The sequence below is a fragment of the Gracilinanus agilis genome, chromosome 2 (genome assembly GCF_016433145.1).
Source record: "Gracilinanus agilis isolate LMUSP501 chromosome 2, AgileGrace, whole genome shotgun sequence".
NCBI classification, from domain to species: domain Eukaryota; kingdom Metazoa; phylum Chordata; class Mammalia; order Didelphimorphia; family Didelphidae; genus Gracilinanus; species Gracilinanus agilis.
In genome coordinates, this window is record NC_058131.1 from 538,241,496 (window position 1) to 538,253,580 (window position 12,085).

The window sequence follows — 12,085 nt, forward strand, 5'->3', positions numbered from 1 at the left end:
TTGAGGTGTTATTATTATTTAAGGAAATCTTTGCTTGCTCAGGTGAAAAAAGGGCAGAGATAAATGCTAATGTGTTATAATGACTTGCTTTATGTGATGAACTAAATAAAGGTAAATCTCCCCAGAGATTAATTAGACATGATCAGAATCTTCTTACTTAGAATATATCAGCTATGCATTGATTCCCTAAGTGGATGCTACTGCCCCCTGGTGGGTGCTGCAGCGATCCAGGGGAGCGGTGATGGCCACAGATGCATTTATCTTTCCTATTAATTGCTATTAACATTTAAAAAAATTAATTTCCAGGGGGCTAAGTAATATTTTTTTCTGGAAAGGGGGCAGTAGGCCAAAAAAGTTTGGGAACTACTGAGCTATAGGATAAAATTCTAATCCATATATCATGGGCATGCTGAGTTTACAAGTCTTACTATAGGACTTTCTAAAAGACTTTGGAACTTAGAAGAATAACTTAGAGGGACAATTTATGTTTTATCTGTTGAACTGGCTTTCTTTATTTAAGGTCCATTCTATAACAATTGCCTTGTTAAGCTTTCTCTGAACCAACTCTTATAGTTTGCTAGAAAAGTGAATGATCAATATTCTTTTTACATTATCGCCTGAATTATGATTATTTGTATTCAGTTCCACAAACTAAAACCCATGAATTAGAAGAATCTGAATTAATTCATTTGGGGAACAGGTGAACTACTGCAACTACTCTTTCCTTTTTTACAGTGAGAACATTCAAAGTTTGACCTATAATATGCTAAATAAGTTGGAAAGTTATTATCTATTAAAGTTAGTACCTAAAAATGGCTTGTACTTTTCCTTACTCATGATTCTTTCTTTTCTTATATTTATTGATTGTTTTGCATTTTTACTACAAATATACATCTTTTGAATGTCATGGCTTATTTAAGTTTTAGATATTTGAACCATTTAAATATCCAGTTATCCTATAAACATCGACTCCCTCCCCATTGTTCTCTAGCTATAATGATTGAAGCTATTATCAACCTGGATTTTATGTTATATTCTACTTGTTTATCATTTGATTCTCAGCTAAAGTACTTTTCATATTCTACCTATTTTCTCTCTCTTTCCTAAATTCACTGAGATCACTGACTGAATCTAAATCCATACCCCTGAGTCTTTCATTTTTAGTTACTCAGCCCCTGTATGAATTTGACTTCCTTTCCACAGATTAAAATATAGGAATTAAGCTAACTGTAATCTCTGTTAGTGTTTCAACACGATAATGGTGAGATTTGGTTCTCCTACAGGATACCTACTTGGTGGGCATGTAGTACGTTTTTTCCATGGCCATGATGAGTGTTTGACAACCCAGTCTACAGACCAGAATGATTCCCAGCACAGGTAAGTCAGTGGCTTTCATCCTTTATTCTTGTATAACTGAAAGTATCAGAAGAAGAGTTCTGGCTTGGACTTCACTTCAAATCAATTTCTTAGTTGCTGGTAAAACTATTCATTTTTCTCAGTCCTTAATTTTCCAATCTGTAAAGTGAGGATATAAAATATTAACTCTCCATATGTATATACATGTATATTGTTTAGGGGAGAATATGCCAAGGTAAATAGAAAGTAATTACATAATGTATTCTGATTATATCCCACATTTCCTGGATTATTTCTCATTCCAAATATTCTTTGACTTATTTTGGAAGATGAAACATTCATTTTTCATGATAGAAACTTGAATAGGCATCCTAATTATCCTAATGATTTATAAGACTAAAGAGGTGGTAGGTCCCAAATCTATTTACTTTTTATGTGCTTAATCTTTAGGACAGAATTCAGTGACTTGGTTTTGCTTAGAATTAAATCAGACCAAAGTTAGTACATATCAATATTCTGTATATTGAATAGAATGATGATGTGCCAAACATAAGTAAAGCACTTTTAAAGGTTGCCAAGGTTAGTTCCTTTGTTTGGCATATATTCTTGGCATACTCAAACACCTTTTACAGGCATCTGTGGCAAGCAGCTTGTTTAAAAAATTCTTTGGCTAAGTTTTAGATTTGCTACAATAAATTCTTGATTTCTTTAATAATTATTGAGAAAGTATTTTTGGCCCTTACAACTTTGGTTCACATTGATATAGAAAGAAAAACAAAATGCTGCAATGAACAGTTTTATACACATATTTTTTTCTCACCATCAATAACCTCAGTGAGATATAAGTCCCAGGAGTGGAATTTCTGTGGCAGAGCATGAACAATTTAATACCTTTTTGGCATAATCCCAGATTGTTTCTTATGATTCAAGCTGAGACATCATGTGTCATCTAAATTGTCTACCTTATTGTTTATGGTTTCTTCTTTTCTAATTATGTATTATTCACAATTGTGAAAGATGTAGCATAATATGCTGTTTTAACTGGTCTTTCACCTGAGAATTTTCTAGTTTCCCACTGAATCCTGTCAAATAAGGCATACCTTACCATTGTAACTTGTGCTCTCGGTTAAATGAACACTAGACTTCTTTGTGCATTTGCTTCTAGGTTTTACTTACCTAATTTGTTCTATTGATCTACTTTCTACTTTTTATGCAGTACCAGATAGTCAACAAGCATTTAAGTGCTTACTATGTGCCAAGCAATGTACTAGTTTTATAACTAACTGATATGTAGTATGGTTTAGGATCTGGTAGCATGAAGTATCTTTCTTCCTTTTTAAGTCATATATGTTATAAAATAATGCATATAGTCTGTTATATATATTTAATAAATTATAATAAATATATTTATCCAGGAGGAACAAATTCTCACATTAGCTATGTCCAAAAATTTATATCTTATTTTTCCCCTTCATGAGAAAGCAGGAAATATGATATAGTTCAGTGATGGTAAACCTTTTAGAGATGGAGTGCCTGCCCCCCACCAGAGACCTTGTGCCATTCCCTACTCCCGTCCTCCAGTGCCAGGCATGCTGGGACCACTGCTCACCCCACACAGGGAATGGAGAAATGGCTCCCATTGGGCTGCTGGGTGGAGGGGTGGGTGAAGTAAGAAATGTACTTAGTGAGTTTGAGAGAGGAAGGACAGTGGACCTAGCACTTCACTTCCCTCCAGCTCTGCCACCTGTGAGCCGCCCACCTTATCCCATATGCCCCATTGGGCTACTTGAGAGAGGGGCAAGGGATATGAAAAAATGTCATCAGGTGTGGTGGAGAGGTGGAAGGGAGCAGCTCAACCTGAGTCCCTCTGCCTTTCTAGTAATAGACTCAGGGGAGGGGAGGACAAAGGTGTCATGTCCACACAGAGTGCTCTGCGTGTCATCTTTGTCACCTATGCCATAGGTTCTCCATCACTGGTCTATTAGAATACATTTTGCTTTTTAATTTATAATAATGTTGCAATTCAAAAGGTATGGCTTGAGACCCTCTAATCCCTTTCTCTTTCCCTGGCCCCTTCTGGTCAGATTAAAATCAATTGATCATTTTCTTTTTTACAGTCTTCCTTCCAATGGTATACTTTGTTTTCCTTGAAGCCATCTTCTTCCCATTGTACACTTCATCTAAGACAACTCTTCTCCTTCCCTTTTTCCCCAGACCAAACTTTTTACATTTTTCTGCTTCTACTACCGTGATTTTCTTTATTTTAAACTTTCCCTGCCTGATCCAGATTCATTAAATACCTCTTCCCTTATTCCTCAACCAATTTGTTTAATTTTACCTGTGGTTATTCAGTTTCAAGAAGTAAGTCCTTTCTTCCCCATTATCCTTTCTTCTCTAGGCCATCCCTTTGGGAATACTCAAGCCAAGAGCTCTGTTTCCTCAATGACCCTTAGATAAGGTAGGACTTCTCAGGTATAGTGGCATCTCATTATGTTCCTCATAAATTCCTTCTCTTCTAAACTCCCATATTTCTCTTCTCAATACTATCTTTCCAGTCACATAGGTTTGCAACTTTATTACTCACTGTCCTCATAGCCAGTAGGTTGATAAGACTCATTAATTCTGCCTTCAAATTTCCTCTTTTCAACTTCTCTTCTTAGTTTACATTTCCTGCCTGATGAATCCTTCATCACTTCACCATGGAATAATCACTTCCTATTTCGTCTCCATAAATCTAGTCACTCTTCTCACCAATTATGCCTTCTTACCACTGCTATATTGATATTTCTAAAGCACAGAGCAAACCATATCACTCCTCCCATTTTCTTGTGGATCAATTATAAATGTCTCTCTCATTCAAATCTTTTCAATATCTGGTTCCAACTTGTTTTTCTATATTCATTTTACTTTTTTTTTAAAACCCTTAACTTCTGTGTGTTGACTCATAGGTGGAAGAGTGGTAAGGGTGGGCAATGGGGCTCAAGTGACTTGCCCAGGGTCACACAGCTGGGAAGTGTCTAAGGCCAAATTTGAACCTAGGACCTCCCGTCTCTAGGCCTGACTCTCAATCCACTGAGCTACCCAGCTGCCTCTCTATATTCATTTTATAGTATTCCTTTTCACAAGTTTTTCATTCCATCCAAAATGGCTTATCACTATTCTCCATACATTTCTTCTCACTTTCAAGTCTTTGCATAGGTTGTATATTCTTCCTAGAATTTCTCTCTGTCTCTGTCTGCCTCTCTCTGTCTCTGTCTCTCTCCTTTCCTCTTGCAATTTCTAGCTCCCTTTAAGGATCAACTCAAGTATACCTACCTATGTAATCCCTTTCTTGATTCTTTCTGGTGTTATTGAGTCCACTCCTACTGAAAAAACAATTTACTTCTTATTTGCTTATATGAATTTTATATCTAGATTAGTGGTTGGTTAATTATTGTCCTTCGTACTCAAAGAGGACCAAAATGACATAATTGGTGATGTCTATTGACTTATCCATAAATTGGATTTAAGTGAGGCAGAGCTGCACAAAGTTGCCAGCCTTACTCTTCACTCTTCTCAAAGTCCAGTGGCAAAACAAAAGTCAAGATGACTTGTGATGACTGGGATGCAGTGGATGAGCTTAGCTTCTTCAGTGTCTAACCAAGCTCTAAGATAGCCATAGTGCCTACTTCTACCATTTTTATGGCTATTGGAGCAAATCATTCTCTCCCATCCTTCTGCTAGGGAAAATCTTCAAGTGCTTGGGATAGGAATACCTCCCCCAACATATGCCTAGTGTAAAAGGGAATTCTTAACCTCTTGTTCTAACTTAACTGGGGAAAGAGCTGGCTGGCTCTTTTATACTAGTGTTCAGGGAATACTAATACCTCTGGTATGAGGGCTTGCCAGCTTTCTTCCTCTGGTGTCCACCTGCCATCCAGTTCTTACTTGTAGCTTCAAGGAGCTATAGCATCTATAGAGTCCACACTTTTGTAAACCATCTTGCCAGGTGGGCTACACCAGGTTGAGGGTAACTGACAGGCCTCAAATTGTCAGTGAGTGAGTGTATTTAGGAAATAATTAACTATTAAGTAATTTGAAAGAGACATAGGAGGAAGATGAGAAAAAGGTTGCTAATGTAGCCTTTACTTAAGTTGAACCTTGAAATGAGAGCTAAGAAGCTACTTAGAAATATTTTGTATTGAGAAGCAGTATGACTTATATCAGCTAAATATATATTTATATTTAAATACAGCTAAATATCTGGTCTTGGAGTCAGTCAGGATGGCCTGGATTCGGGTCTTGTCTCTGATACATATTAGTTATATGACCTTGATTATATCACTTAACTCCTCAGTGTCCCAAGTGTCCCATCTTTCAGATGGCAAGTTCCAATGAAAGTATCAAGAAGGTAATTAGTAGAGGAAGTTCTATAGAAAGAGAATTTTACACCAATGAAATCATACCAGATCCAAAAAAATTTTTCTAAGACTGATTTGTGTTTATATAGTTTTCCCACAGTGGAATGTAAATTCCTAGAAGTTAGAAATTTTGTTGTGTTGTTCACTTAATCAATAAGGAAGCATTTTTTAAACAGCTAGTCTGTGGAAGGCACTGTGCTAGATGCTGGAAATACAAAAACAAAAACAAAATATACTCCGACCTCAAGTAGCTTATATTCCAATAGGGGAAACAATAGATACACATATAGGTATATATATTTTTAATTTATTTTTTTTATTTTTATATGTTTATTAATATTCATTTTTAACCTGATTACATGCTTCATACCCCTACTTTCCCCTTCACCCCCCGCTCTCCCCCCACCCATGGCTGACGCACATTTCCACTGGTTGTAACACGTGTTCTTGTTCAGGGCCTGTTTCCATATTGTTGTTAGTTGCATTGGTGTGGTTGTTTCTAGTCCACATCCCCAATCATGTCCACCCCAACCCATGCATTCATATAGGTATATTTGAAACACATTCAAAGCAGATATAAGGTTGTAATAGTACAAACTGAGGAGGGGGAGCTAGAAAAGGTCTCATGTAAAAAGCAATGCATGAGCTGAGGCTAGGAGAAAAGTAGGAATTCTAAGAATTGATGTCAAGGAGAAAGAACATTTTATGTATGGGGGAATAGCCAATACAAAGGCATGGCGATGAGAGATGGAATGTTACATGTGAAAGAAAGAAGTAAGGCCAGCTTGACTGAACTGTAGAGTGCATGGAAGACATTAATGTGTAAAGTGACTGGAAAAAAAGTAAAATGACTGGAAAATTAGTATAAACTCAGCTTGAGAAGAACTTCCAATACTTAACAGAAAAGTTAATATTTGATTCTAGGTAATTGGGAGCTCTTGACATTTAATAAGAGGAGTAATATGGTTATACTTATATGTTAGAAATATGGCCTTGACAGCTATATAGAAATTGAAAATGAGTGGTGAGAGATTTGAAGCAAGGGGATAAATTAGAATGCTCTTACAATAGTCTGGGTAAGCAGTGATGAAGACCTGAATTAAGGTGGTGACTTTGTGGGTGGGAAGGAGACATATGTAAAAAATGCTGTAGAGGTAGAAAATACAAGGCTTGGTAACTGATTTGATCTTTGAAGAGAGAGTGAAGAGTCAAGGATAAGCCCAAATTGAAAAATTTGTTTGACTAGAAAAACAGTTGGACTCTTGATAGACACTTTTATATTCTGGTTGAATTAAATTGAGAATAGGATTATGACCAACACTAAGGAAAATCTTGTCAAAAATTCCTAATAATTCCTTAACACTAATTCATTTAGATTGTAAAATTCTCTTGAAGTGCTGTAAAAATAATATAAAAGTTTTGAGTTGATTTTAAAATCATTTCCCTTCTCTCTGACTTCATCTTCACCTCATAGAATTCTTGTCTTCCTTCAAGCTTTAGCTTCCTTTATAAAGCCTTTCCTGATTTCTATAACTGCTAGTTCCCTTTCCTCACATTGTACTTACTCATCTGAATAAACCGTATATTACCCCAGTATAATTCAAGCTCCTTGAAGTAGTGATTATTTTTTGTTTTTGTATTCTGAGAACTTAGCAAGAGTCCCTTTACATAGTAGATGCCTAATAGTGTCACAAAAGCCTAGAGAAGAGAGAATATCCTAGAGGGTTTGGTGCTTGCTCTCATGTGACACTCATCTCCTGCCTTTGTGCTTTTGCACTGGTTGTCTCATATGTCTGGGGTGCTCTCCCTCCTCATCTTTGGCTCACAGGATCCTTTTTCCTTCAAAACACAGCTCAAACTTTACCTGCTGAATGAAGATTTTCTTGATTTCTTCAACTGCTACTGTTCTCCCTTTCAAACTACCTGTCTACCTGAACTCTTTCTACTTTCTCTCTTCTCACTCTTTCCTCAACTCTTTATAGTCTTGACTTCTGACCATTTCACTCAAATAAAATATTCTATCCAAAGTAACTAATGATTTATTGATTAGGAAATATTTCATGGATGGCTCTTAAATAGCTTTGTCTCCCTCTTTCTGAATATAAGCTGAAATAATGGTCTATCCCTATTCAAACTTACTTGCTTTTCTTATATTTATTTTGCCACTGAATTTACATTTCAAATTCTAACTCTGGTTAAACCTCTCCCCTGTTCCAAGATATTAGTTCTTTGAAATATCCAATTTCTCCTTCTGTATGATTGTAATTAAATTTGTGGCATAAGTCATCTGTGGGTATAGAGATTGTTCCTTTGCTTTTCAGTCAGTCAATAAACATTTTTAAGGGCTTATTATATTCCAGGAAGCACTGGGGATAGAAAGAAAAGCAAAAGACCTTTTATTAGATTCATTTTTTTCCCTTTTCTTCCTTGTTATTAGTAAATAGACCATAGCAATTTGAACTAGAATTCCTTGGCCCATAATTTTCTCATTTTGAGCACTTGCATAGTTTTTTCTTTGACTTAGGAAGTTTAAAAACCACATTTATTGACATGTTAAATCTTGGGTTCTTTTCTTTTGGCATCCTGTGGATTGCTTTATTCAATACTTTGCTCATTAGTTCTAATATTTTTGGAAATTTTCTTTCTATGACTTCCTAAAATATTATAATAGAGCCTTTTATTTAATCACATATGTCTTGAAATCTAATGACTCTTAGATCTTTAGTCTTAAATTGTAATTACTATCTTCCATGTTAATTGGTTTTTATTGTTGAGAACACACATATTCTTCCAAATCTGCTGTCTTTGAACTTTCCTCTAATAACCTGCTTTATCATTTCATTCTTTTTCCGAACATTTCTCTTGGAATTAATTTTCCTTATATTATTTTTTCATTCTATTCAGAGCTTTTCTTTGTTTATTTCTTTTTTCTCTCTACTGGCATTTCTGTGAAAATTTCCTTCCTTTCCCTCTCTTAGTTTTCATTGCTCTTTTACTTTATTTGGTGCATTTTTTCTCTTTTCAGTTGTTCAGTCTTTATTAAATACCAACTTTGTGACACAAAGAATGGCAAAAGAAAGTCCTCTTCTCACAGAGCTCGCAGTCTTAGGGGGTAGACAGCATGCAAATAGCTGTATACAAGCAGGCCTCAAACATCATAAATTACAAATAATCCACAATTGGGGGGGGACACTAGAATTAAGAGAGATTGGGAAAGGCTATTTTTGGTGAGATTTTAGCTGAGATTTGAAGGAAGTGATGTGGGGATAAGGAGGAAGATAATTCAAAGTATAAGAAGAATGGCAAAAATTGGAAGAGGGTGTAATTTATGAAGGGATAAAGAGCTTTGAATGACAAAGGATTTTTACATTTGATTCTGGAGCTGATAGGGAGCGATTGGTGTTTTTGAGTTAATTGAGTAGGAAGTGACTTGGCCAGATTGTGCTTTTGGAATATCATTTTAGCAGCTGAGTGGAGGATGACTATAATGGGGAGGAGCTTCTGGCAGGGGAGACCAAAGAGCAAGCTCTTACAATACTCCAGGTGTGAGGTGATGAGGTACTGGGGCAAGGATGGTGTGACATTGTCAGAGGGGAGAAGAGGACATATATAAAAGATGTGAAAGTAAGATCAATAGGATTTGGCAATAGATTTAATAGGGCAGTGGTGAGAGAAAATGAAGAGCTGAGGATGATATTTAGGCATATACCAGAATCTTCTTTGGGTGGTTAATTTGGATTGATATTTAAATGAGAAGTCACTGAGTGGTATAAATATAGTAGCAATTCAGTCTGAAGAGTCAGTTGGAAAACAAGGAGTTTCTGACTATACCAGGGTCAGTGCAGGATCCTTCCATTGCTAGATGACAGAAAGATCAAGGACAGGAAACATTTCAATGAAAGAAATTTTGTCAATTCTAGAATGAGAGAACACAAGGAGAGAGGTGCAAAAATTTGATGGGGTGTTACTGATAAGGGTCACTAAAGTATATGGAGATGAAGCAGCAGGTGGCTGAAGTTTGAGATTATTCTTTTATGGTATGGTTTTAGTATTCTTTATCTAAAAAAGTAAAGAATTACCAAAGTACTTATAGTAACAGGTCCTTCATCAGGGCAAGGAGATTATAATTGAGAAAACCAGTCATAGCCATTGCCCTGGGATTATAATCTGGGAGAACCACATAGAACCAAAGCAACTGAACTTCCCACAAGCTACTGAAAGAGAGGTGTTTAAATAGTCTTTTGGAAAAAGGGAAGGGATTAAAAACCAAGTAACTTAAATTTACAAAAGCTTGGGAAAGAAGCAGAAGCTAGTGGGGCTGGGAGTTCTCCAGATTTGATTGTCTTCTTTCAGATTCAGTCCTCTTTAGTAGAGGGATATTTTCTGGAAACTAGACAAAACCAATTCATAGTTTACTCAAATTAGTCTTTTGAGTTCTTTGTTTTAAAACTGTGGAAAGTAATGGTATAAAATAAAAAGGAGGTCATCAGTATCATGAGGATAGGGAAATAAAATGGGTGGGAGTATGCTAAATACTGAAAATTGTGTCCATACAGAGTGCCAGTAAATGGGATTAATTCTACAAATGAAGCAGGTAATTAGAAGGTTCATCATTTCTCCTGGCCCTAACCCTGAAGATATCCTCACTGCCATTAAATGTCTAGTCTCACAGCAAGAGTGAGTAGGCCCTGGTAGGTTCGTGTGTCAGAGACCTCCAGAAGATGTTCATTCTCAGGGTTCTCTGAAAGTGGTATGTCCCAAGGCATCTGGAAACTCATTGAAGAAGTAGATATTAGCATTACCTTCATGGACAGCTTAACATAAGTATTTTGTTTAGTCATTCTCTGATTGGATAACTTTGTCTTTAGTTCTTTGCTATCAAAAAGTATTGCTTTGAATATTTTTATGCCTATGAGACCTTTTCTTTTATCTTTAATATCTTTGAGGTGTATGTCTAGCTATGGGATCTCAGTGACAAAGAATGCGAGTATTTTAGTCATTTTCTTAACATAATTTCATATTGTTTTTCAAAATAACTTGATTGATTCACAATTCCAGGAACAGTTTGCTATTGTTCATTTCTTTCTATAACCACTACAGCACTGATTATTCCTGTCTTTTTGTCTTCTTTGCCAATTTTCTGGTTGTAAAGATTCAGAGTAGGATTTTACTTATACATATTACATATTATACTTATTTTTTTAGTCATCCACAGATTTGTAGGTTGTAAAGGAAGTGAAGTTTTTTGAGTAACTTTGCAGATTGTTCTTTCTCTCAGGTTACACAACTGAAACCCATCTAGCTTTTTTCTCTTTCTTTCCTTTATTGCTCCTAAAGTGGTAGGCATGATAGAAATTTCCTTAGTAATTGTTGCTAAAGTTATCACCCAGTTAGCAATTTTTCAAATTGGAAATTATCATGTGTGGCTTCATTTGGTAACCAGTGGACATTCCTTTAGAGTGTCTTCACATGTATAAGGAATGGATAAATAGATATTATCATACTTGAAGTGGATTGGACTAAGCTTTGGGATATATTTCCCAAATGGGCAAGTTGAGGCAGACTTGGATACTTACCCTAGAACATTATGAATGATGTAAGAAATAAAATGGAAATAGAAGGATAGATTTAAAAATATTATGGTTTTAAAAGATTTATTGGTAGACATTAGAAAAATAAAGCCATGTGTCATTCTGAGAGTCAATTTAAAAGACCCACTATTACCTCTGTCACCATGATGCTTCAGCCAGAAAAGAGAGTGATGAGCAAGCCCAGCCACTCATTTTTAACCTCTGGTCCATGTCATTATATAACTGCCTACGTCATTTACGTAAGCCAGGAATCATGGGAAATGTAGTTTGAAAGACCCCTAAATTTCCACAAGATGTTTAGATCAGAAACCTCAAAATTTCAGTTACACAAAGAGGAGGTCTTTTCAGAATCCTTGTGGATAAAAAATCATTTAGTTTAAATAAGAGGTATATGACATGCTGAATGTCAAGAAGTTTTGGGTGGAGAATAGCCACACATAGCAATGGAAGAATTCTTTTTCCATTCCTTTTTAAGATTTATTTATAGATTCAGCAATGCTTCATTCCCTCAAGACTGAGTGGTGAGAGGTAACAGAAATTGAAGGAAAACAAAGTCATGGAGCCTTTTTTTTTTAAAGGATTATTTAAGTGTTAGATCTGGCTGTTGAATGTGGTTCTTTTCTTCCTGTCTTAGAGCTCCTCTGAGTTGACTTAAAAGAGACTAATAGCATGGGTAAAAATTTTAGAAAACAGAAAGTAGATGAATACAGTAGGAATGTTTGTAGACCCCAAACAGCC

The 12,085-nt window shown here is 35.8% G+C and overlaps 1 protein-coding gene across 1 annotated transcript in view; it reads left to right on the plus strand.

Annotated features, from left to right (window-relative positions):
• Window positions 1-12,085, plus strand: part of RYR3 (ryanodine receptor 3) — a 570,927-nt gene that overhangs the window by 91,573 nt on the left and 467,269 nt on the right. The window contains exon 8 of the mRNA XM_044660040.1: window positions 1,284-1,377. Coding sequence (XP_044515975.1) covers window positions 1,284-1,377 — 94 coding nt within the window. The remainder of the gene's footprint in view (window positions 1-1,283; window positions 1,378-12,085) is intronic.